At 37.9% G+C, this 27,993-nt stretch overlaps 1 protein-coding gene across 1 annotated transcript in view; it reads left to right on the top strand.

The window, feature by feature from the left end:
• Window positions 1-949: 949 nt before the first annotated feature.
• Window positions 950-27,993, top strand: part of LOC114257933 (uncharacterized) — a 39,076-nt gene continuing 12,032 nt past the window's right edge. The window contains exons 1-2 of the mRNA XM_028197751.2: window positions 950-3,891; window positions 8,243-8,425. Of these exons, the coding sequence (XP_028053552.1) occupies window positions 3,676-3,891; window positions 8,243-8,425 (399 nt within the window). The 5' untranslated portion in view covers window positions 950-3,675. The remainder of the gene's footprint in view (window positions 3,892-8,242; window positions 8,426-27,993) is intronic.

Genomic DNA, 27,993 nt, shown 5'->3' with positions numbered 1-27,993 from the left:
GGTTCTTTACTTCCCAAGTCTGAGCTTTATGTGTATAATATTGTCATAGCATTATATTTGTATACTTTATTAGAAAGAACATAATAAGAATTCTTTCCTCGTGATTAATATGTTTGTTCGCGGTAATTATGACCTCTTGGAAGAATCAATTATTGACATCTTTGATGAACTAGTTTTTCCTTGTTTGTTTCTTGTTATGGATATTGTCACCACCTGGTTTACCTGATGAAAACTAAAATACCACATTAACACAAAACAAAGATGGGTATGGCAATTTTTATGAGATGTTCACTGGTCATGGTCCTATTTTGAAGAATAGATGAGTGTAATCGTTCTTATGTGGAAGTTTTTTGTTGAATTTATGTGCTGATAGATGATGGGGTTTGAGCCTGGCTTCAGCTACACCATGACCCCGAGTTAAAGAGGTCCATAAGTTTGCATGTTTGTACATTTTAATGTGTTTATCTACAATTTCTGCATTACTAGAAGGGAGATTCTGGAGACATTTGTAGTGAGATCTCTCCATCATAACTCCAATAGTTAGTTCCTTTGAGATTTAGTATGTTAGTTTGGACTTCTTTTTCCCAGCTGTGGTTCTGATTTATGTTACACTTTCTTTAAGATGAGCAATGAAAAAAAATACGGGAAGCAGACGCACCCACATAAACACAAGACAAGGTGGGTATGGCAATTTTTCCTCATAAGTAAGGTGGTATGGAAATTGTTATGAGATACACGTTTGTCATGGTCCTATTTTGAATCATAGATGAACATAATCGTCCTTGTGTGGAAATTTTTGTTAAATTTTATGTGTTGATAGGTGATGGGATTTGAGCTTGGCTCCAGCTGCACCATGACCCCGAGTTTAAGAGGTCCATAAGTTTGCAAGTTTGTATATTTTATTCATGTTTATCTACAACTTCCGTATTACTAGAAGGGAGATTCTAGAGTCAATTGTAGGGAGAGTCTCCATCATTACTCCAATAGTTAGCACTTTCGTATGTGGTATGTGAATTTGGACTTCTTTGTCCCAGTTGTGGTTCTGATTTATGTTATATTTTCTTTAAGATAAGAGATGAAAAAAAGAGTCACTTGTGAAAGAAGGATAATGTAGCATATTTATGTCATGGCAGCAGCGCTGGTAAAATTTGGATACCTTTTCCTTTGTTTTCACTTTACGTCTTTCTTAGTGGTGGCTCTAGGAATTTTGGTCAGGGTATTCAAGAACTTAGACTAAAAACTGTTCAGGTATTACCTTATTTTTCTTTTTCTTTTTTTTTATGTGAGGGGAGCTTTTTTTGGTTTTTGTACACTACTACTATGTCTCAAGAAAAGTACTCAGAAATGAAGTGTATGGACTAGATGCATTTTGAATGTGGCTCAAATCACTCCAAGTTCAAATATATATACTTTTTGGTCACTTTTTCTGGGTACTAACATTTTTTATGAGAGTATTACATTCAGAATTAAAAGATACTATGAGTAGATTGTGAGGTAGGCATGCAAATTTTAAAGTGAACAAGTTGAGTGTTCAAAATTTATAAGATGGGTATTCAAAATATGTGAAATTGAGTATTCAAATTATGAAGACTGGGTTGATTAACATACATATATTATGTATATATACATAAAGAAAAACGAAGTTAGGTAGTGGCGCTGCCCCTGATTCTTCTTTCTTATGGGAGTCATGGAAGTTTCTATTCTGGTGTGGAGTTCATTACTTATCATCTATTGCCAAATACTATTGCCTTAGTGTACTAAGCATGTGCAATACATAGAGAAATTTCTTGAGGAGATTTTCTCTTTGTTCAACCAAATATAAACAATTCTCTTGTGCAATGAGCATGCATGTGTATCTTTTAAGAGAATGATATGATTTCATTTTTCTAGTAGTTGCAATGGTTCTTACAAAAATGACATTATTTTGCCTTTATGTGTAAAAAAGAAATGAGATTATTATTTAAAGCAGGTTTAATGAATCGTCTAAGTTCCAGAGATTATTCTTAAGTTCAAGTTTTAGAAATTGCCTAAAAAAATAGATTGCAAGAATAAAATCAAGTAGAGATCCAGGGATTATTTCCCCACTAGATTATGCTTGTTCAATCTTCACAAGCTTTGTGCAAAAAAAGAAAGAAATTTTTTTTTTTTTTTGTTACCTTTGTTTTTTAAGACCAAGGGATTGGTCTAGTGGATGAGGCACTCCCTTACTAGGTGTGATGCTTTAAACTATTTTAAATTGCTCAATTTTAGATACTAAAAGAATGTATGCAACCTTCTCAGGGAGAAACAAGGGTGGAATGGAAGATTAGATTATAATTTTCTGTATGCGCAGAATAATAAAGTTCAGTTCTGATTGGGGGTTTCTATTGAATAAAGACTTTAGATGATTTTAATCCTGACCCCTGAATGTTTTAGACCCTCCCAAACAACTCACAACACTCCAAAATTGCATCTTTAATTTGTATTAGACTTCATTACAAGAATGACAAGTTGCTCGAGTGTTGGTGTGACATTTATGGGAGATTCCTCCAAAGTTGATGTATTTAACAGTTTTTAGAAGGAAAGATGGCCTGGAACTTAGTAATGAGTTGGGGTATTAAATACGTACTTATCTTCCTATGTGAACATTATCAGTAATTAGTATGAACAATGCAAAATGGGAAAGTACCAATATGCATTAAATGTCATTAATGCCAGCCTTGCAATGTTGCGAATATGGATAGGAAAAAAAAATGTTTTTTTCCCATTGTAACCCACTAGTATAATCACTCTGTGCCTCTTTTCCGTCATTTGAACAAATAAAGATCATTTCAACTTTCAGAGAACTTGTAATCTTTTCCCTTTATTTGCTGGTCAAACTCAATTCTTGGGCTTTTCTTTCAATAATCGGACTTTATTCAATGGTAGGATCTGTTCTCTTATTACTCAAATCTGTGCTCTTTCTGTTTCTGATTTTCATTTCCTTTTCCCTGAAACCCTAACTCTCATTTCTAGACTTTCCTTAAGGAGAAGACTTAGGTTTTTTCCTTCTCTTGCTTGTTTCTCATTTGTCTGTGTCCTTTAACCTGATTTCTCCCATGTTGTGAAGAGTATTGCCTCCCATTTATACCCGAAGCAAGAGACCCTAGTTCCTTTATCTTTGAGAATGCATATCTCACACTCTTTTTTCCTTTCCAAAGTAACTGTAATTTGTCCAATTTTCCAAGAAAGTACCAATGTGTTTAGCTAATACAGTAATCCTGGGGTTTCTTATCATGGAGCTTCTGTGTATTTGTAGTCCTGAAAACGTAGTGCTTAAAGCTTCACAAAACAGAAGTATGTTGGAGCTATTTTGGAGTGGCAAATCAGCTGGCTATCTTCTCAATTCCTTTTAAACTTCTCATTTTCTTGAGTAAGTTCTGCTCAGTTTTAGTTAAATTGTCCATCCAAGACTTTTTTGGATGATGATTTCATTTTATTCTTGCTCTGTAAATCATTGTTAGGCTGTTCCTAAGACTGGATGCATCCATTTTTTTTTTAGTTTTGCTGAAAGCCCTCAGATTCATTTCACTCTCTATTCTAGAGGTCTTTGAAGATGTTTTGTACTCCATTGGTTGCATAACCAAAACTGGGCATTAAGTTTGTGAGGCTTCTGTTGTTTCTTTCTGGACACCAAAACTTAAGGCTTTTCCAGTAATGAAAAGAGCAGAGTATTTTTCATCCTTGCCATCTTCCTCCTCTTTCTTTAATACACCCTCACACACATCAATTGATGCCCATTCTTGGCTGGTAGCTGAGCAAAGTGTCCAACGTATATTGTCTACCATACAACCAACTGTGGCTTCTGAGCATAGGAGGAATGAAGTTATTGGCTACCTTCAAAATATAATCAGAGAATATTTTGGGACAGAGGTGAGAAATCGTTTACACCTACTTTAATGAGTTTTTTTCAGTTACAATGTTAAATGTATGGCTAGGCATTTCCTTACTTTCATTATAATTTTCCTTTTTTCTTTTTCTTGTGTATGTATGTATATTTAAGCTCTATTTATATTATGTGCTTTTAGCTTTCCATGATAATGCAGGATAATTTTATGAAACTTGGGTTAATATTGCCCGCAATAGGTATTGTGTTTGGTTTTGATTATGGAAAACTTCTAGGGTAGAGTTTTGAGGGAGAAAGTTTCTAAGGTTTCTACATGTAAAAGGCTAGGTTGGGCTTGATTTTTCTACATATTATGTCATTGAAGGCTTGGTGTGAAGTCTTGGGGTTGAACCACGTAAGTGAGTGTATGTGTAAGCTTAGTCAAACATAACTATTCTTGGCGAGCGGGCCACCCACCTTCGAATGGTGTTGATCCTACGGACTCTGAATTGATTTGCCTCTGGCCATTGGGTACGCCTGTCTGGTTTTTGTATAGAACTGGATTGGCCTTCTTTGTACTTTAAGGTAAATAGAAAGTGTTGGAATGTATCTCACATCGCTTGGAGTTGCCCCATCTGTGTTAGTTATAAGGCTCTAGTTTCCCTCTCCTTAATACCTGTGTTTTAAGGAGAAGTGTGGGCTGGGCTTTTCAACTTGGTATCAGAGCTTGGTTGGATCTGTGATTGGTGGGCTATTTGTCCAGCTAGTGTGTGTTGTGATGCAGGAGGGTGTGTTGGAATGTGTTCCACATCGTTTGGAGTTGATCCATATGTGCTAGTTATAAGGCTGTAGTTTCCCTCTAGTGTGGGTTGGGCTTTTCAACTGAAGGTTCCCCAAACCAAGCGTGCTTGCTTTCCTGGTCTTCCAGCTCAGCTGGCTGCTTTCTCATTCATTCCATTTGTTGGTGCCTTTCACAGTAACTGATTTTCCTCATTGAGATATCTCCCAAGGATACCTTCTCTACCATTTTCCCAAGATTTTTCGTTACAAAATTGCTCTCAGAGTCAATTCATAAAGAAGAGGAATGAAAAAGGTGTTCAGGCTTGGGCTTGGCGCTTGAAGGTTTGACCCGGAGATTGGCGGGGTGTCACCGGACTTCTCCTTCAAAGGTAAATCTAATCTGTCATCGTTGGAGAGTGCACTGTCAAATTCTATAATATAAATAGAACAAGGGGTTAGGTTACATATGTAAACATTGGTGGTTAACAACCACCTACTTCTTTGAAACATCAAATCGGTGTAGTATGAGTTTTATGTTAGTAAACGAAGAATTGGGTAATAGAAAACCCTATGTCCAAAAGTAGACCACCATTATCTGATCAGGCTAGACAAAAACTTCAGGCCAAAAAAGCTTAAATACGAGGAAATGTTGAAACGACAAGAAGAATGCTTTTAATGAGACAACACTGGAGGGTGGAAATTCTTGAGAATAAGGAAGCACGTCGACTCTGAAAGGAAGCATAGTAGCCGCTGATTGACTCAATAAAAGAGATTTCCTAGAGAGGCTCAATCAGTGTAGCAAGTGTTGGAGGCTATCTGAACAACTAGATTCAATTGGTAACGACTTACCTGACTATATCCCCTTGCTAACTCCTAGCTCTCTGAAAACTGCCCCCTACCTAGGCCTCCTGTCCTCAACACTGAGAACCCACCCTTGTCATGTCCAAGCACTGAACCTTCTGGACTCTCCGAAAATGCTGAAACCTCCAGCTCATATTCCAAAGGGAGGCCCTTAGCCCATTCCTGTCTTGAATGAAGGGTAGGTTAAGCATCACCCCTTATTAAACTATGAGTTACAAAAGGAAGGCAAGCTTTGAGGCATACATAGTTGGTTGGTTATTTGTCTTTCCCATCCATGCTGCTATTGTAGGTGCCTGGAATTCATGGATTCTCTGGTCGAGGGGAGCCGATAAGTTCAAACCAAAAAGGAAGGGCAAAGTATCAACCACATCTATCCCATGTGAATGCACAACTTTGTCCCATGTCCCAACCAAGTCAAACCTAGGACACAGGCTCAAAGCTAGGACTAGTTCCATGCTTTGTCATTCGTCTGTGCCTCTGCCCCTCTCTCAGGTGCTGATGATTCATAATTCTGTACTTACTTCCATCGGTGATCTATCCTCCCTGGTTATCTGTTAATCTCAGTTGCTTTTCTTTGTATTCTGCTTTGAACATTCAGTCCACCGAAATGACAAAGTAGACTTTGTCTTGTTGAGTTTGAAGAATAGAACATGAAATCCAGCATGCTTTGGCACATAGAAAGAGGGTCTTTGGAAGGCCAACTTTGGTTGGGCAGCACGATAATCTCATAGTTGAATATTTCTTTTTATATTATTGTCTTTCCTAACTTTCAAGACGAAGCCGGGCTGATATGATAGGCGGGTGAAGGGAGCAAGACCAAGCAGAGCTACTGGTGGAGTGGCAAAGGAGGCCTATCAAAAGTTGCACTTCCAGGATTTCTGAAATTAGTTGAAGGATTTATGTGGGCAGCTATTTTATGGTGTTGTAGTGTGAATTAGTGGCCAAAGTGTAAGGAAGAATGTAAGCTTGATCTGCTAGGGTTTAGGAGTTGAAAAGGTAACATTTTGATGGTTGTAAACTGTAAACCTGAGAATAGTAACTAAAGTCTGTTCGTGAAGAAGAAGAAGAAGAAGAAAACAATAGCTTGCCCTCTCAAGGGTTAAGGAAATCTCACACAAAACACAATATTAATCGTTCATAATATCAACTACGTTGAATCATTGAGATTACAGATATAGGCTAAAAGATGATCCTACTTCTATAAAGATTAGGAGTCCAATTTTGGAAACTAACAATATTTGGTAACTAGATCTTCTAGATCAATTACACTCTGAATAAAAATCAAATGACATCACTTGGCCCAATTTATGACTCATGGACTATGAATATACTTCCTATCTCTAGCAATTGTTGCAATTATCAAAATACAGCTAACTACTAAAACCTGATATAATAAATGCTATAAAATCTGTCCAACATTATACTAGGTTAGAATAATTATCTAACTAAAGACCCCAAACTCTGCCATGGACATTTCTCTTTGGACCCAAAAGGCTTCTTGATAATCATTTGTCCCATAGCCTTTGCTTTAGTCTTTCAAAGCCTATCATTCGTATTTTGGCCATGCAATAGCTGTTGAATCACAGGGTTTTCACAAGTTGGATTTTCATGGAAATACAAACAATCATAATGTTTCTTCAATGTTCATGACGTGGGGTGGTTTGTTTTCAAGCTTTTGCAATGGTATTGGTACTAAAGTATATCATGTATGACACGTGAATGTCAATTATCATCCTTACTATGTTGGTTTAGCACTTATTATGTTTCTTAGGATGTCATCATTAGTTTTTAGTCTTTTTCTTATGAGAAAGCTTTATGAACAAAATCGCCAAAAAGGGGGCTTACCCTGTCCATTCATTAAAAAATTAAAACGTAAAAGATGTTACGAAGATGAAAGATTTGGGGGATATCACACCCCTTTTGCTGATGAGACGTTTGTACCTAGCACTCAGTATTTGGCACTCAATACCTCATTTTCCTAATTTGTTTGGCTCCTCAATGCAACTGAACATGCATCATTTTAGCAAAAAGCTTGGGTAACTATGGTTGGTTATTGTTTTAGACACGTATTTCTTGCTGCTGTTGGACAAACTAGGATAACAGTAACACTGCCCAAATACTAGCCAAACTATAGTCTATACCTTAGTACGTCATTTTATTTGCTTCTTCATTGAAATAACTAGCATGCCAATTTTTATGATCCTCAAATGCACTGGGTACCTGACGGGAGTGGTGATGGAAGTAATCCTTGCTCATTTAAAATTTCTTTCTTAAAAAATTTGGCATTCTTTTATTCTTTTATTTCTTTGTCCTTGAGGTTCATGCTTACGAGCCACATTGAGCTTTTTTAGCATATGAGAACATTCATTCAGCATGGGAGTTTATTGTTGTCAATAGCTTACTTACTATGCTCCTATTTCTTAACTTATGAGAACATTTATTCAATGTTTGACTATTTATTCCCCTAAAATTTCTTTTCTTTATTCTGTGCAATGTATCAAAATTATCATTATGATTATGTCTACATGCAGAAACAAAGTCATTGCAGATAACTACTGTAATTGTTAGCACCAACGGCAATTTTCATTTTTGTGCATTCACTAATTTCAAACGAAACAAGAAACCATGCTTTGTTTTAGTAATTGGGATTAAGGCTGTTTAGTTGAGTTCACTGTGCTTAGCTTATTAGTTAAGTGAAGTATCTGCATAAAGCTATTCACCAAGTCCAAAATGTAACAGATTGAATTTTCTCTGCAGGTTCTCCCATTTGGCTCAGTGCCACTGAAAACCTATCTTCCTGATGGAGATATCGACCTGACGGTTGTTTGCCGTCAAAGTACTGTGGAGGATTTGACCGGATATATATGCAGTTTCCTTGAACGTGAAGGGAAGAAGGACACCGAATTTGTTATAAAAAAAGTTGAATACATTCATGCACAGGTTTTGTCGTTTAACTTGATTTATCTGGTTTTTTTTTTTTTTTTAATTCAGGAAATGAACTTACATTTAACCTAAAAAAATTTCTGTTAAGTTTAGGTTTATCTTTTGTCAAAATTTTATGTATGACTTGAATCGTTTTTTCTTTCTTGACATGAGTTTTTGGTTTACCTTGCCCATACCTGCCATGGGGAAGAGTGCTAAGATGTTAAAAAGGCCATCTATGTTGTAATATGCTAATATGTTCACTGTTTGTATTTATGGGTGATCTACAAGTTGCTGTGAATCCTCATTTCCCCACTCTGAAAGAACAAATGACTTTCGATTCTCTCCCTTAATTTCAAAACTACCATGGTCACATCAGTTGGTAGAAACGATAGACATTTGACTCAATTTATTGACAAATTTATTCAGCTAACTCCTATGCTTTTGTCCCATTTTGGGATCTTTTAGAATGACGTGAAACTCAGTCTTAATTATTTGAGGGAATGTTTTGAAGAAATCTGTCCTAGGTTGACTCTTAGATTCTTTGCAAATATGCTGTCAATGTCAATGCAGCTACTGACATTGTCTTCGTGGCAGTGCTGCCATCACTTTGCTGCCATAAAACAACTTCCACTTCCACCATCATCTTGACCAACACACCGACATGGGAATTTTCAACAAGTACTTACCTGGACCTGGCAGGAAATAAATATATTTTATTAGTATACATGAGTTTTGTGTTATAATTTACAAATAGATTTATAGAAGAAACCATTTTCCACATTTGAGATGTTGTGTGAACATGAAGTCTTAATATTTATTTTAAAAGCTCAGCCCTAAACAACTTGAAAGTTTTTTACTTGAGGGTTCCTAAAATAATATGTATTAAAGAGGAAATTTAATAGATGTAAATCTGCAATGTTTTGATTTTAATTATTGACTCCCAAGGTTTTTATTTTTTATTTTTTATTTTTTAATTTGTGATGCGTTCATATGGAAGGACATGTGTGGCCCCAAGTGTCTAATTCTAAAAATTAGAGACTAAAAGAATGGACACTTTTGGATGCATGCCTTCTTAGAAGTGTTTATAATTCTTAATTTGCAATGAACAAAACTTTTACATGCAAAAGTGAATTCCTTCCATGATCTATTACTGTTGGGTTCTAATATCTTGACAATGGATTTGCAATGGACAAAATTTTATTTCATGCTTGATTCCTTGCCCTTCAATTGTTTGCATCTAAATCAAATACCTAAGATGATTAAGGCAGGTAGGTTTGTGATCTCCTTATTTAGTTTTTTGTTTTGATAAGCAGTATGTGTAGTAGGAAACATATATTATAGAGGTAGACATTTGTGGATAGTGCTGAACTGCTGAGCAGTCTTTTCAGAAAGCAAACAAAATCACCTCCAGGACTTATTCAAAGAGCAAAAATAGATGACAAATGTAATATGAGCAGTATGTGTAGTAGGAAACATATATTATAGAGGTAGACATTTGTGGATAATGCTGAACTGCTGAGCAGTCTTTTCAGAAAGCAAACAAAATCACCTCCAGGACTTATTCAAAGAGCAAAAATAGATGACAATATGTAATATGAGCAGTGCCAGAGACACCAAATTCCAATGGAGATATAACTATCAATGAAGTGTTCTTGTTCAGCGTTTCCCCTTTTTTGGCTGATAAATGCACCACCAAGTTTGGGGGCTCAGAATCTGCAAGCCAAACTTAGCCGCTGGTAGGCAGCGGGCGGTGATGGGATATTTTAGAAATCTGTGTATTATTTTTTTCGACAATGCTACATAGCTCAAATTTTGTGGCTCAAAAGTGGCTCAAATGGCCAAAACGACGTCGTTTTGAGTACAGAACAACATAAAAATGGCCAAAACGACGTCGTTTTGGCCATTTGAGCCACTTTTGAGTTACAAAATTTGAGCTACGAGACATTTTCCTATTTTTTTCTTTTTCAAATGGTTTGAAAAAACCCATGTTAGGGAGAGCTCACAAATGCATAATATTATCAAACCCTATTGAATGTTGTTAGCCATGGAAAACAGTCTAAGATTTCATGAAGTGGTGGAATTAGAGAATATATTTTAAGCTATTATCTTAAAAAACCAAATTGGTAATGCACATCGACACAATAACTAAGATGCCAAGATAATGATTGTTTGTTGAAGAGGGAAAAAAAGTTTATAGACACTATTATTGGGGAAATGTGAATGTGAGAACAAGTATCTCATAGCAAGCCCATACAAATTGACATGTCCTAGAATAAATTAAGGAATTATTTGAAACAGAAAGTTGATGCATTGAAATCTTTTAGATTGGCTTAATGAGCCTTAATCCAACTACTCATGGTCTGTGTTACATAGACTCTTCTATTTCCCACACAATACCCGTGTCCATTGGATATGACATGGGTAAGTGTGTGGGATATGTGTTCCAGCACTCGTATCAATTTAGACACTTGCATCCTTTAATTTGTTACATTATATGATAAGAAAAACATTGCATTTGCTAATAAAGCAATATTTTTAGTCTCTCACATGAATTGGATATAGAAATTTCATATTTTTTGTGAATTTTATTCAATTTTAAGTATATTTCTATATAATTTACAACATTTCATCTGAGAATAATATATAATATGCAATATATGTGTGTATATGATGTGTCCCCGTACCCATATCCAATTTTCGCACTAACTTTTGGTCTCAAGGAAAAACCATTGAGCATTTCCGACAAAGACATCAACTCAAGAGTCTCCCGGTCATTGGGATTTCTAAAAATAAATTGAAATCCCAAGAAATCAGAACCAAATAGAAATGAGCCATAAACGCAATAGAAATGAATAGGAGTGAGCCAACCGATACAAATGTGGAAACAACACGTCACAGGAAGAGTCACCCACTCAAACATCCTCCCAAATCGAGTATACACACCATTAACCACTTTGATGATAAGAATCTAAAAAAAAAAAAAAAGAGGAAATATTTTAGATATAGATTTCCATGGAAATCAACAATTACCCTTATTAACCATAGAAGGACTTTTACCATTCGCTTGAACCCCATATTTAGTCTTTATATTGGAATGACAAATGTATTACTTTCTAAAGGGAATTTCCATAGAAGCTTTCCTAGTAGAGCAATGTTCCTTGCCATGATGTTTCCAATGGCAAGACCCCTTTCTCTTTTGGGAGAGACAATCTCCCAATTCACCAAATAATCTTTTTTCCCTTCACCCGTCCTTCCCAAAGAAAGTCCCTCGTCATTTTTTTTTTTGTCAATTTTCTTAGCCATCCTAATTGGAATCTTAAACACAAGTAATAAATGGGAATGTTACACAACATAGACTGTACCAAAGTGAACCTACATCCTCTAGAAAACAAGGCTCTTTTTCAGCCTTCCAACCTTACCAATCTTCTCTATCACTGGGCCCAAAAAGACTCCAATGGCAGACCTAAATACTTAAGTAGAAGCTTCTTTATGGGACATCCTAGAACTACTTCCAACCTTTGTAATAACGAAAGCAAATTAACTACCTTAGAATCTTCCCTATAAGAGAAAAAGATAGTATCATCTATATACTGTAACTGGACATACAAATCCTAATAACAAATTGTCATCAAGACCATCTCTGGACTCAATTTCGTCTTACTTTTCATTTTTCTAATGAATTTATTCTTTGTCCCGTTTATGTTTCCAAATATCTCCCTATTCAATTTTCCTTTGATCATTTTTGATTTCCTCATAAACTTAAAAGCCCCTCTTTCATGGCACCTACTCCTACTCCAACACTCTTCGAAAGATCTCTTAAAAGATTGATGGTCTAGCGATATATTTTCTTTTACCTAAACGGTGATATCCCCCACTTAAAATGACAACTTTCTATCACCATAGGACGATGATCTAATACAACTTTAGGGAGCACCCCCTGTCTGATATTTGAAAACCTTTCCTCCCAACCCAAAGAAAACAAAAAGCTAACATACAACACACCAGATTAGACTGAAGGTGAGACCACAAAAAAACAAGCATTAGACAAAGGGGATCAATCAAGTCACATTCCCTAATAAAAGCATCAAAATTCCTCATACCCATAGTAACCATAGACCCATTGAGTTTTCAAGAATGAAACCTTACCACTTTAAACCCCCCCCCCCCCCCCCCCAACAAACCCATGATCTATGGTGCAAGGAGGGTGCCCTGAAGTTGGAGCCTCCACATTAAATTCATTTGGCACACGAATATGCCTCTTGAAAGTGGCCTTATATAGATCCTAGCAGCTTTAGAAAAGGTTTCTAAACTTGACAATTTTGTGTGAAGAGGTCATTTATTTTCTAATTGATATTGCATATCTAGGACCCTACATATCTTCATTGTATAGGATCATTTGTTGATTCATTTTCAATGGGAGGAAGTCATGGTCCCTTGTTGTGATAAGGACTGTAGAGGAATCCCTCTCCCTTTCCCTTTTTTTCTCTTCCCTTTTTTTAATTTATTATTTCTTTTGTCGTCTTTAAGGTGGAGAGTTTAGTGTGGACATGGCACATATGCCTTTGGCGGAGTGTTTTGAATGAGTAGAGCCAGCTCTCTTTTCAAAGAGTGGAGAAGTAGGGTCTACAACTAATTTTGGTTTTACCTCCCTTTATATCTAGATTTGGGGGAGTAATTCCTTTCCTTTCAATTCCTTTGATTTTTCTTTTTAGGGAGATGGGAATAATGTAATTTTTAGTTGTTTTATTCCTTTTTATTGTATGGGTCACATGTGTTGTAGATAAGATTATATTGTTAAACATATTGTTATGCAACCCCCTTAGTTGTCTATTGACTGTTTCCTTATTTGTATATTTGCAAATATTCTGTTACATATATTTAGGCCTAGATTTAGGATTATGTTTGATTATGATTACCCCTAATTTCTGTAATGCTTTTTTCATACTCATTGTAACAACTATATATACCTCTATTTTGAGATGGATACAATTACTGAATTCTCAAATCCTTACATGGTATCAGAGGGTCTCACGACCTAATCTTCCACCTTTGCCTTTTTGCCCTCCACAATTTTCCTTTCCCTGATCAACTACCTAGTCCTCTATTCTTGTTGGGTCGGTTCCTCTTTGATTCAACAACTTATTTTCTTCTCTGTTTGCTACGCCATGACATCCACTTCTAGTTCATCTGGTTCTATGGCCTCTAGTTCTACATTTTCAGTTACTCACATCACCAATTTAATGACTGTGAAATTAATTGATTCCAACTATCTTCTTTGGTGTTCTCAAATGAAACCCTTTCTTATTGGCCACAATTTTGGCATTTTATTGATGGATCCTATCCTTAACCCTCGGAGTTTCTCCCAACCACTGCAGGCCAACCTGTTGTCCGTAACCCTGAGTATTTATTTTGGTTTCATACCGATCAAACACTAATTAAGCCCATTCTAGGCTTGGTTGTTTATCTATTGTTGGATGTTGGCCTACTTTATCTGTTTGGTGTTAGTCTCCTCAATCTGTTTGGTCTTAGCTTCGATTGGCCAACTGGTGTCCAACGATGATTTAGTGACTTATGTTCTTCGTGGTTTGGGCTCGGGCTATCAAATGATTATGATTGCCACCCTATACTTTCCCCATTACCTTCGTTTCAGGACCTTCGTGCTCGCCTCCTATCCTACGAGGCTCAAGCATCTGTTGCTATTCCATCTCCACAAACTACTCTTTTGGCCCAACAGTATTATGGTAACCAAACCCATCCTAGTTCTGGATAAGGCACTAGTTTTGGTAATCGTGGGGGACATAATAGGAATTGAAATCGAAATAGGGGCCATCACAACCACAACAATCATGGTTTCAGAGCTCCTCAAGGTTTTGCTGGATCTTTGAGTTCCTTTTGTCAGTTGTGCAATGGTGTTGGGCACATGGCTCTTTAGTATCCTAGGTGGTGTACTCGCGCGCCCACCTACTAACTCTTTTCATACTACCTTTGCTGGTCTTCAATTGGCACAACAATCTCCTCCATTGACTTATCCTCCCCAAGCTTATCAGTAATAGGCCTCTCCGTTGCCCTTTCAACAATCCCATTTGTCTTATTAGCCTGAGATAGCTCATAACCCAAACTAGTATCTTTATATTGGTGCTACCCATCACATGACTGAAGATGCTCGTCCTCTGTAGAATTGCACCCCTTATACTGGATCAGATTTAGTTTTTCTTGGCAATGGTGATAATCTTCCTATCACCCACACTGGTAACATGCCCTTACCCCTTGGTTCTTCTTCATTTTAGCTTCCCAATGTTTATCATGTTCTTGCTATGTGTAAGAACCTTCTATCGGTTGCTCAATTTACTAAGGATAATCATATCTTACTTGCCTTTGATGCTAATCATTGTTACATTTCAGACTTGACCTTTGGTGCTCTTCTATTTCAGGGCCTATGTAGGGATGGTCTCTATATATGTTCATCCTGTTCCACAAGCTTTTGCTTCTATTATCTTGCCTTCGTCAGTTTGTCACAGTCGCCTTGTTCATCCATCTCATAAGGTTTTGCCTTATTTAGGGTCTAATAAAATGTTATCATCTGATTTTCGCTTTCAAAAATCCTTTTGTAAGGGATGTGCATGGGGTAAATCCACACATTTTTCCTTTTCCATCAATAATGAAATAAGTGCCTTTGCTCCTTTTGAATTAGTTCATTATGATGTTTGGCAATCTCTAGTTCTTTCAGTATCTAGATATGAATATTATGTCTTATTTACTGATGATTTCATGCGTTACACTTGGATTTATCCTATGCGTCACAAATCAGAGGTTATTATCCATTTTAAAACCTTTCTTGCATTTGTTAAAAATCATTTTGATAGTTCTCTAAAAGCTTTTCAAAGTGATGGAGGAATAGAGTATGTTAATTCTTCGGTTGCTGAATTATGCACGACTCTAGGGATTCACCATCTCCTTTCATGTCCTCACACTCCAGAACAAAATGGTCTAGCTAAACGCAAGCATCGCCACATCTTTGAAATGACCCGTACTTTTCTTGAATCCAATTGTGTCTCACTCAATCTTTGGGTTGAAGCAGTGCCTACTACGGTCTATCTTATTAATCGCCTTCCTACTCTAGTTTTGCAATGGGAATCTCCTTTTTCTCATCTATTTGGTCATACACCATGTTACATTGATCTTCAAGTCTCCGGGTGTGCCTATTACCCACATCTTGGTGATTATGTTACTAACAAACTATTGCCAAGATATATTGAATGTGTTTTCATAGGTTAAAGCTCCCAGCACAAGGGATATCGATGCCTTGATCTAGTAACCAACAGGGTCTACATCTCCCGTCATGTACGCTTTGATGAGACGCCATTTCCTTACACTCAAAGGCAATGTCTCCCGCTCTCAAGAAACTTCAAATCTTACCTTTGTGCCTGTCCTTTCTCCAGCAGCTACATGTCAATGTACTCGCAATCCACCTCTCCAGCAAGCCCCTGATGCATCCACTTCAGATTCTCCTATTGCCAGCATTCTTGCATCCAAGCTTATTAAACCTTTTCCACAACACTATCAACGCCTTCCGCTCCTGTGATAGATGTACCTTCAGTTGCTCCTAGTTCACACTCTATGCCAAGCTCTCCACCAGCACCACTGGGCTCTTTACCTGATGGGTCCTCTTCAAACCTTGGGTCATCTTTGTCAACACTTATTCAAATACATCCCATGGTCACTTGTCTTCGTGATGGGATCCAGAGACCATTGGTTCGCACGGATGGCACTATGCGCTATCCTTTACCACATGCCCTCGCAGCTCAGATTTCGTCTTCTAGTGAGAAGCCTACTTGTTTTTCTTAAGCTGTTCGATATCCGGAATGGCAGGCTGCTATGACCTTTGAATTTAATGCTTTATTTAAAATTCAAACTTGGAACTTGGTTCCTTCTTGCTCGCATCAGAATGCAGTTGGTTGCTAGTGGGTTTTGAAGATTAAGTGCTTAGCAGATGGTTCTATTACAAGGCTCGCTTAGTGGCTAAGGGTTTTCATCAGCAATATGCCCTTGATTATGATGAGACATTCTGTCCCGTGGTTAAGCTAACCACTATTCGTGCTATTGTTAGCTTGGTTGTTTCTTCTGGTTGGTCTCTACGACAATTGGATGTCAAGAAAGCTTTTTTGCATGGATTTCTTCAAGAGACTGTTTTTATGACTCAACTGGCAGGGTTTATAGACCCCCAACGTCCTAATGACGTCTGCCAACTTTGTAAGGCTATCTACGGTCTCAAACAAGCACCTTGTGCTTGGTTTCAATGGTTCAACTCCTTTATTATTCAGTATGGTTTCACTCAAAGCTGAGTTGACCACTTCATGTTTGTATATCGATGCTCGTCTCAAGATATGATTCTCCTATTGTATATGGATGATATTGTGCTTACCAGAAATGAGTCATCTCTGCTCTCCTGCTTTGTTTTTACTCTTGGCACCGAGTTTGAGATAAAAGACCTTAGTCCCCTTCACTACTTTTTGGGTCTTGAGGTGTCCTCACTAGGTTCTAGCTTATATTTATCTCACACTAGGTATACTATTGATCTTTTGCGCCACAGTTCTATAGTGGAGTGCAAATCGTGCAATACTCCATTAAGTGCAAAAACCCAACTCTCTGCCCTAGAGGGGGATCCCCTTTCCGATGCTACCGAGTATCGTCACCTGGCTGGTTCTCTACAATACCTGACCTTGACTCTAACTCGTCCAGACATTGCCTTTGCGGTTCATCATGTTGCTCAGTTCATGAGCACCCTCCGAACCACACATCTTGCTACTGTTAAGCGCATTCTACGCTATCTCAAAGGCACTTTAGACATTGGGTTAGTTTTTTGCCCTTCCTCTGGTCCTTTAGCTCTTCATGCCTACTCTGATGCTGATTGGGCTGGATGTCCTGATACTTGGTGATCCACTTTAGGCTATTGTATCTTCTTAGGTCCAAACCTCATCTCTTGGAGTGCCAAGAAACAACGTAATGTTTCACGTTCAAGTGCTGAGTCAAAGTACCGGTCCCTAGCTTGTGTAAGTGCTGAGACGGTTTGGATTATGCAGCCATCATGTTCACTATGTTCCATCTGTTGATTAGATAGCAGATCTCTTCACTAAGGGGCTTCACAGGCATCGCTATGAGTTTTTACGTTCCAAACTCGTCCTTCCTAGGCCGTCGAGTTTGCGAGGGAGTGTTAGTGTTAGAATTTACCAATTTACTCCTCCACCTACCATCTCCACTAGCACCCACTTCACCTACCACCTCCACTATCTCCACTAGCACCCACTTCACCTACCACCTCCACTACACTACACCTACTACCACCTTCTCTTCTATATATAGGAGTTGTAATACATAACACAATATCAATCAATCTTGTAACAACATCAATCAATAATACATAAATTCTTACATGGTATCAGAGCAAGGTTAAAGATCTTGGTGTTCTTCGCCTTCCGGCGGGCGGCAACCTTGCCTTGACCGCCCGCCGGATCTCAACCAATTCAAACCTCCCTCTCTCTCTCGGCACCTCACTGAAACACACTACCATGATCATCACTCAATCAATTCACAGACCCACCCATCAGCGTCACCGAGTCGGCAACAGTAGCTTCGGCAGCTACCCTTCTTCCATCATCATCGCCCAGCTATGGTGGTGATGGCCAACCTCCGTTTCTTCTTCATTTTTCACTGCTAAAGGGTCTTTAGCAGTTATTGCCATCGCTCCGTGGTCTTTAGCAGTTACTGTCTTGTTTGTGTGTGTTGTGGGCGTGGTAACGGTGGACTCGGATTTGAATGAGTTCTGAGTTTCTTTCTAGCAGTGGCCCGTCTAGCAGAAGGGTGGGACTAACAGCGGGTTGCTTCTTCTTCGTCTTCTTTTGTGGTCTGATCTCGCTATCTTGTGCCGGTAGGTTGCCTGTTTCCAGGCAGAAGCTTGAGGTCCAGAAGCACTTAAACCACTTGAACAGGATGACAAGTTCGGTGTCTTCCTTGTTGTACCTCCACTGTGTTCAAGTTCCAGTGCAAACACATAATCATCATGCTGCCCCTCCACCATCCTCTAAATTAATAATTCTCCACACTCACAAGTTGTCCCATTTGTTTTTTTATTATTATTATTCTTATTATTATTATATTTTTTTTTTCGAAAGAGCGCATTACACCGCACCAGCTTTTCTCTCCACCAGGCCAAACCTTTTTAATATTTTTCCTCCACCTCTTCATCCATGTGCTGTTGCCTCAGACATTTCGATATATAATATATATATATACTAGATATATAATATAGTATTAAATATATATACTCGATATATAATAGATCTATATATATATTAGATATCTCATATATCTACCAGCTACTCTTTCGGGTTTTGCGAAACCAATTCAAAAAAAAAAAAAAAAAAAACAAAAACATCATCATCTCTCCTCCGTTTGCTTTCAAACTCCATTATTTTTATTTATTTTCTCCAAACCACTTTCCTTATTTTTCCCATCTTTCCTTTTTGATTTCAATTATATTTTTATTATTTCTTTCTTTATTTTTCTTTCACATTATTTTTAATCTTTTTTTCAATTCCATTCATACCATATAGCTTTGCACACCAAACCATATTTTATTCATCTCAGGGATCAACCCCGATCCACATTTTACAAAAAAAAAAAAAAAAAAAAAAAAAAAAAAAAAAAAAAAAAAAAAAAAACATCACAACAACAACAGCTTTGTTTTCTTTTCTGCAGACGGCCACCCACCGATCTACTCTGCTGCAGGTCTCTTCTTCTTGCCTCCGTCCTGGGCGGCCCTTGACGGTGTTGCCTCCGTGTTTCCTACTCCACTGGGCACGATCACTACTCTCTGCTCCTCCACTGCAGCATATGGAGGACCTCCAAAACGGAACATCACGGTGGCCTTCCGTTTCAGCTCCTTATTTTCCGCCTTCAGCACGCTTATCTCTGTTCGCGCATCCTTATACATGCGCTGGAGCAGAGCCAGCTGGGAGTTTAAATGCTGCACCTCATTTGTCCTACTCTGCAGCCGGTTCGACAAATTTGTGACCGCCGTCATGGTTTCCACGCATGACTTCAGAGTATACTGATTAGCCTCAATATCAGTTTGCATCGCCATTTTTTGCTCCACCGACCGCATCGGAAAGTTCAATGGAGCAAAACCAGAGGTGTTTGGTTGCGGTTCACTGGCCACCGCACCAGTTATTTCTCTTGTGGGCTCGTTCAGTTCTGGAAAGAGCGTGAGCAGGTTCTGGGTAACTGGACGGGAAGAAGAGGCCATGTTTTTGAGTTGCTAAGTGTTTCAGAGAAGGGTTTAGACCACGGGTGTTTCAAGATTTGCAGAGACAAGCTCTCCGAGCGTTCAGAGGTTTCAGACTCGTATGCACAGCCTTCGCCTCAACCTTGTTTTAAATAGCCAGGGCCAGCCACGCGCATCGCGCGCCTCTTGCCGCCCGACAAACTGGCACGCCTTTTCATGGCACATCTTTTGATAAAGTGGGCACGCCTTTTGATGGCACGCTTTTTGAAAAATTGAGCGCACCTTTTGAGGATGCGATTTTTTATGGGTCCGACAAGACTCTGTAAACTGTCCCGACATTGATTCCGGTTAGTTTCTACAAGGGTCCAGCAAGACCCCATAAAACTGTCTTCTACAACGGTCCGACATGACCCCATAAACTGTCTTCTACAAACGGTCCGACATGACCCCATAAACTGTCTTCTACAACGGTCCGACATGACCCCATAAACTGTCTTCTACAACGGTCCGACATGACCCCATAAACTGTCTTCTACATCGGTCTGACACCCCCATACAGTGTCTTCACCAACGGTCTGACACGACCATACAGTGTCTCCTATCCTTTTTTCTTTTTATGTATTTTCTTGTTTTGTTCCTCTCTTCAAACTCAAGTTGGTTAGTTTCTATCCTCCTTGAGTTTGCGGGGGGCTGTTAGAATTTACCAATTTACTCCTCCACCTACCATCTCCACTAGCACCCACTTCACCTACCACCTCCACTATCTCCACTAGCACCCACTTCACCTACCACCTCCACTACACTACACCTACTACCACCTTCTCTTCTATATATAGGAGTTGTAATACATAACACAATATCAATCAATCTTGTAACAACATCAATCAATAATACATACATCTCCACTAGCACCCACTTCACCTACCACCTCCACTATCTCCACTAGCACCCACTTCACCTACCACCTCCACTACACTACACCTACTACCACCTTCTCTTCTATATATAGGAGTTGTAATACATAACACAATATCAATCAATCTTGTAACAACATCAATCAATAATACATAAATTCTTACAGTTAGGTAGCCCCCTTAGCTGTCTATTGATTCTTTCCATATTTGTATATTTGCAAATATTTTGTTTCATATATTTAGGCCTAGATTTAAGATTCTGTTTGATTGTGATTACACCTAATTTCTGTAATGTCTTTTTTATACTCATTGTAACAGTTATATATAATATACCTCTATTGAGATAAATACAATTACTGAATTCTCTAATCCTTACAGATATCAGAATATATGAAAGATATAAGAATATATGGAGATCCTATAATTTGGTCAAAAAAGCGAAACTTTTGTTTACCACATCAACAACACTACTCGAATAGGGGAAAAAAAAGAAGGGGTGATATGGATCACTCTAAGGAGTTACGAAAATAATGAAAACAAATGGGCTGGAAACTTGGCATATCACAAAATAATGCTACTGAACATACCGGCAATCCCGAAACAACTAAAAATCATAGAGTTTGCTTATCACATCAGCAATCTAGTGGTCAACTCAAGGAAGAGGGGAAAAAAAAAAAAAGTCAAGGTGTTGACTAAATCAATGTGTTTTTTTTTATCCTCTTCCTTGATTTGACCATTGGTTTGCTGATGTGGTAAGCAAATTCTATGATTTTTACTTGTTTCAGGACTGCTGGTATGTTTGGTAGCATTATTTTGACTTAGAAAATATGAGGAAGAAGAACTCCGAAAATATGAGGAAGAAGGAATATATTTCTGTTATATTCAAAACTTCTTATCTTACAAGACCAAATGACACTCCTTATATAGGAGATATTACAAACATCATTATAACCCATTATATGCCACTTACATATTATATATTACCACTATCTACCACTATCATATTATATACATGCCACTATCTGCCACCAACACCACTATCATATTATATACATGCCACTATCTTATTATATACATTAACACAAATTTCCAGCACTCCCCCTCAAGTTGGTTTGAAGATATCTTCCATAGCCAGCTTGCTAGTCAGCTTATCAAATTGCTTCTTGTGTAGTCCCTTCGTTAGCACATCAGCTAATTGTTCACCTGTTGGAAGGTAGGTCATACAGATTATGCCAGCATTGATTTTCTCCTTGATGAAATGTTTATCCACTTCTATATGTTTTGTGCGATCATGTAGAACTGGATTATGAGCTATAGATATAGCTGCTTTGTTGTCACAATAGACCTTCATAGGTGTCGGGTGAGAAAGCTTTAATTCTTCAAGAATTCTTTTAATCCACATTACTTCACAGATTCCATGGGCAACAGCTCTGAACTCTGCTTCTGCACTACTTCTAGCTACCACATTCTGTTTTTTACTCCGCCATGTAACTAGGTTCCCACATACAAAGGAGCAGTATCCGGATGTTGATCTCCTGTCTGTAACACTTCCTGCCCAGTCTGCATCTGTGTATACTTCAACTTGAAGATGTCCATGTTTCTTGAACAGTAAGCCTCTCTCTAGAGTTCCTTTCAAATATCTTAAGATCTTATAAACGGCCTCAAAGTGCTCTGCCCCTGGTGAGTGCATGAACTGACTTACCATGCTGACTGCAAAGGCAATATCAGGCCGCGTATGAGACAAGTAAATCAATTTCCCTACAAGTCGCTGATATTGTTCCCTCTCTTTGACTTCTTCAGCCTTAGCAGCTTGTAACTTCAAGTTAGGCTCGATCGGAGTCTCCACCATCTTACAACCAAGCATACATGTTTCTCCAAGGAGATCAAGAACATATTTTCTCTGATTAACGAATATACCTTCCTTGGATCTTGCAAATTCCATTCCGAGGAAATACTTGAGGGCTCCCAGATCCTTAATGTGAAATTCTTTTGCGAGTTTCTCTTTGAGGGCTGCTAACTCTGCTTCATCATTACCAGTTAAAATGATGTCATCAACATAAACAATCAAAATTGCAATTTTACTGTCTTTTGAATGTTTATAAAATATTGTGTGATCTGCTTGACTCTGCGAGAAGCCATAACTGATAACTGCCTTCCCAAAGCGTTCAAACCACGCTCTTGGTGATTGTTTGAATCCGTATAATGACTTGTTCAATCTGCATACTCTGTCGCTTCCAAGTCTCTGCTCAAATCCCGGCGGTAGGCTCATGAACACCTCCTCTTCAAGATCACCATTGAGAAATGCATTTTTAATGTCAAGTTGATGTAGAGGCCAATCTGAATTTACTGCAAGAGATAACAGTACTCTGATGGAATTTATTTTAGCAACAGGAGCAAACGTCTCCTGATAGTCGATCCCATAAGTTTGAGTGAAGCCTTTAGTCACCAGTCTCGCCTTGTATCTCTCAACGCTTCCATCTGCGTTACATTTTATCGTAAACACCCATTTACACCCAACTGTTTTCTTGTCTTTGGGTAGATCAACTATCTCCCAAGTACCACTTCTCCTTAAAGCATTCATCTCCTCCATGACTGCTAATTTCCAATTCGGATCATCCAATGCTTCCTGTATATTCCTTGGAACAAACAAGTGTGAAATCCTAGATGTGAAAGCTCTATGGTTTTTAGACAGTCTTTGATAGGAGAGGTAGTTTACAATAGGATGTTTAATGCAATTTCGGACACCTTTCCTAATTGCTATAGGAACATCAAGGTCGGAAATAGAAGGAATAGGATTACCTAAAATTTCGATGCCAGAACTCGGGTGGACATTCGGGTCATTAGGATGGACATTCGGGTCATTATTCCTCAGATGAAATCGCTTCCTAGTATAAACCTAAAGCTCAGAATTTAGATCATTTTGTAGTACTTCTCCCCCTAAACAAGAATCTTCTTGACTAGGCACCATAGAACTTGGTTCTCCTAAGTGATCATTATCAGACAGATGTGGTTTTTGTGTAGGATAAATAACATTGGGGAGCGGGATAGAAATATCCCAAAAATGGTCTTCTACTCCACTTGTCTCTCCCTGAAGAGAAGTGTTGGGGAAATAGGATTTTGTTTCCACAAATGACACATCCATACTCACATGAAATTTCTTGGTTTGAGGATCGAAACACTTATACCCCTTTTTGTTTGAGGAATAACCCAAAAAAACACATTTTATAGCACGAGGGTCAAGTTTTGAACGAAATTGACTGGGAACATGAACATAGGCAGTACATCCAAAAACTTTGGCGGGTAAATCAGAAAACAACCTCGTGTCAAGAAAAAAAGTTTTGAGACAATCAAAAGGTGTTTTAACACCTTTGTAGGCATCCTGTTTATCAAATAAGAGGCTGTTAAAATTGCTTCACCCCATAAATATTTAGGAACATGCATGTAAAACATTATAGCACGTGCTACTTCAAGTAAATGTTTATTTTTTCGTTCTGCAATGCCATTTTGTTGAGGGGTATCCCGACATGTAGATTGATGAAAAATCCCCTTTTTTTTCCAAAAACTCACCCAACTGCTCATTGAAATATTCTGTTCCATTATCAGAATGTAAAATACCAATTTTGGTTTGAAATTGGTTTTCAATCATATTGTAAAAATTTGTGAATAAATTTTTCACGTCAGATTTTTTATTCATCAAATAAATCCAACATAAGCGGGTATGGTCATCAATAAATGTAACAAACCATCTTTTACCAGAAAGAGTAGTGATTTTAGAAGGGCCCCAAACATCACTATGAATCAAATAAAAAGGTTTGGAAGCCTAGTAAGGTTTTGGCAAATAAGTAGAGCGATGAAATTTTGCAAAAATGCAACTTTCACAATGAAAAGAAGAACAATCAATCCCTTTAAATAATTCTGGAAATAAATGTTTCAGATAAAGAAAACTAGGATGTCCTAGCCTATAGTGCCATAGCATTATTTTTTCTCGAACAGAGATTGAACTAGTACTATTAAAGCTTTGAGCTTTTTTATTACTAACAGGTACTTCATCAAAGTAGTAAAGACCTTCAAGCATCCTAGCACGCCCAATCATCATCCCCGAGTTCTGGTCCTGAAATTCACAATGGGATTCAAAAAATGTAACACGACAATTAGAATCCTTAGATAGTTTACTGACAGACAAAAGGTTACAGGCTAAGTTGAGGACGTGAAGAACAACATTGAGATTAATTTTCTCAGTTAGTTTAATAAATCCTTTTCCTGCAATAGGTGAAAAACTACCATCGGCTATTCTGATTTTGTCATGACCAGAACAAGGGAAATAGGTACTAAATAAATGGGAAAAACTAGTCATGTGATCGGAGGCACCGGAATCTATGATCCACGGAGAGAAGTTTAGGCAAGAGAAGGCTTTAGGATTTCTACCTGTTTGTGCCAACAAAACACTAGGAGTACCGGATGAGGAGTTGGATTTTATCAGCTTTAAGAGTTGATCAATCTGCTTTTTGTTGAAGGGACCTGAATCGGCTTCATTAGCGGTAGGAAAGCCACGATTCTTCTCTCCTTGTTTGCTGCTTTTCCAGTTGACAGGTTTACCATGGATCTTCCAACACGTTTCGCGTGTATGGCGAGGTTTGTTGCAAAAATCACACCAGACCCGTGGCTTATCATCAAACCTGCGCTGGTAATTTGCAGCCTTATTGGCCGCAGCATCGCTAATTAAAGCAGAAATTCCAATTGATTCACCAGTACCTTTTTTCTTAAGCATGACGCTCCTTCGGCTCTCTTCCCTTCTGACTTCGGCAAATACTTCGCCAATGGATGGGAGAGGAGGTCTGCCAATAATTCTTCCTCGCACTTCATCGAACTCAATGTTGAGGCCGGCAAGAAACTTGTAAATACGGCTGTCTTCCACAGTTTTCTTGTGGTGGTTGCAGTCGTCAACCGATTTCCATTCGTATGTGTTGAAGATGTCAAGATCTTGCCACAACCTTTTCAACGAATTGAAATATTTGGTGACGGAATCATCTCCTTGACGAATCTCTCCCAACTTCAAAATTAATTCGAAAACTTGAGATTGATTTCCTAGGTCAGAATACATCTGACTAACATTATCCCACAACTCTTGTGCAGTAGTATAGCACATGTAATTAGAGCTTATATCCTCCTCCATGGAATTGACCAACCATGTCATAACCATGGAGTTTTCAGCGTCCCAACTGTCGAACAGCGGATCATTAACAGCAGGAGCCTTCTTGTCACCAGTGATGTAACCGATCTGTCCTTGCCCACGAATATACATCCGGACAGATTGTGACCAGCGGAGAAAATTATCACCATTTAGGCGGATGGTGGTGATTTGGACAGAGTGAGAGTTGGACGTTTTCACCGAAATGGCAGCGGCAGGGGTTGAAGTGGTTTCGGACGTGACTTCCGACATGGCTATGACGGTTTTAGGGCTGCTGTGTTTTTTGTTGCTCTGATACCAACTTAGAAAATATGAGGAAGAAGAACTCCGAAAATATGAGGAAGAAGGAATATATTTCTGTTATATTCAAAATTTCTTATCTTACAAGACCAAATGACGCTCCTTATATAGGAGATATTACAAACATCATTATAACCCATTATATGGCACTTACATATTATATATTACCACTATCTACCACTATCATATTATATACATGCCACTATCTGCCACCAACACCACTATCATATTCTATACATGCCACTATCTGCCACCAACACCACTATCATATTATATACATGCCACTATCTTATTATATACATTAACACAAATTTCCAGCATTTTGTGATATGTCGAGTTTCCAGTCCATTTGTTTTCATTATTCTCACAACTCCTTAGGTTGATCCGTATTAACCTTTTCTTTTCTTTTTTTTCCCTGTTCAGGTAGTGTTGCTGATGTGATAAGCAAATGTTTCATTTTTTTTTTTGTGTGTGTGTGTATTTGGGACTACCAGTGTGTTCAATAGCATTCTTTGTGGGACGTTGCTTCTTTGGCAATCTTGTTTGTTTTGTGATACATCGTTCTTCCGACCTTTTTGTTTGTGGTGATTTGCCGTTGTTTCGGCCTTATTGCTTTCTCTCTCGGTTGGTTTCTCTTACTGCCATCATGACTGATTTCATGCACATTTCTCTATTGCAAAATGTAGATTCTTTACCTATGTTCTCCGAAATTGTCATTGAAGGGAGCTATTACAATTGCTGGCATTTTTGGAGAACTTAATTGTAGTTGTTTGTGATGATAATCCTATTTTCGAGTTCAACTTGGACATTTCACTTCAACTATTCTGTGTTCTAACTTGAGGGGGGAGTGTTGAAGATAAGATTTAATTGTTAAGATATCAGAATATGTAAGATTGTATCTCCCACTCTATATATATATATGGTGTATCAAGTAAACAAGAGTATTAAGTTGAGTGAATGAAAGATGTAACCTATAGGACTTTATGTGTGTGAATGTAGACCAAGATTGGCTGGACCACGCTAAACCTTAATGTTCTTTCTTTTCTCTTTTGTGTCTTTATTATCTCTCCATATTCAACTTTATAGTCATATTACAAAATTCAACTACTTGTACATAAGGTTGTCTACTTGGCACTCTTAAAGAGTTGATTTATTATCAGGAAAGAGAAAAAGTCGCTAGGCAGGACAAGTGAATTTAATGTGTGAGTAATATAATGCAACTCATCCAAAACCTTTCCCAACTATTAGTATTGTCTAATAATTACACAAGGAAGTGACAGTTTTTGGGCTTGGGATCAGCTGAGTATGGGATGAGAGCACAATGTAGATAGAGTTTTGGCTATTTTTAGCAACTTTTGATTTGATAAATTGATGTAGAAGTTTAAGGGCATAAAGCCATTGCAAATTTGGTGTAAGCTTTGCTGATGATTCTGAAACTGGAGGCTAGTTTCTGCTTGGTTCTCAAGCTGTCAGAGGTGATAGTCAAGTTGTCATTCAACAAATTGTCTTTTGTGCATATGCACCATAAATGACGATTATTAGAATGGATGTGCGCCTAACATAATTAGATATGTACTATTACTTGCCTTAGAGCATCCGCATCAGCCTCAACAAATTTTGAGTCAAATTATAACCCAAAATCCACTTTTGTTATTTTAGCTAGTCACCTTTTTAATACTCACTACATCAAACTCTGTATTCTAACTCAATCTTATTCAAATATTAATTTCTTACTATATTTGTTATTCTTTATTTTTTTATTAAATTGATGAGATGCCACCCAAACAATTCTTAAAAAATGCAAAAAAAAAAAAAAAAATACCATTGACCAGCCGATCGATTGGTTAGGCTAATTTTGGGCATTTTTCTTCTTCTGCTACAAGCACTCACGAGACATCCG

The sequence above is a fragment of the Camellia sinensis genome, chromosome 1 (assembly GCF_055761805.1).
Source record: "Camellia sinensis isolate YWXY chromosome 1, ASM5576180v1, whole genome shotgun sequence".
Classification (NCBI taxonomy): domain Eukaryota; kingdom Viridiplantae; phylum Streptophyta; class Magnoliopsida; order Ericales; family Theaceae; genus Camellia; species Camellia sinensis.
The sequence above is the reverse complement of the archived record's forward strand: the minus strand, read 5'-3'. Positions and strand labels throughout refer to the sequence as shown.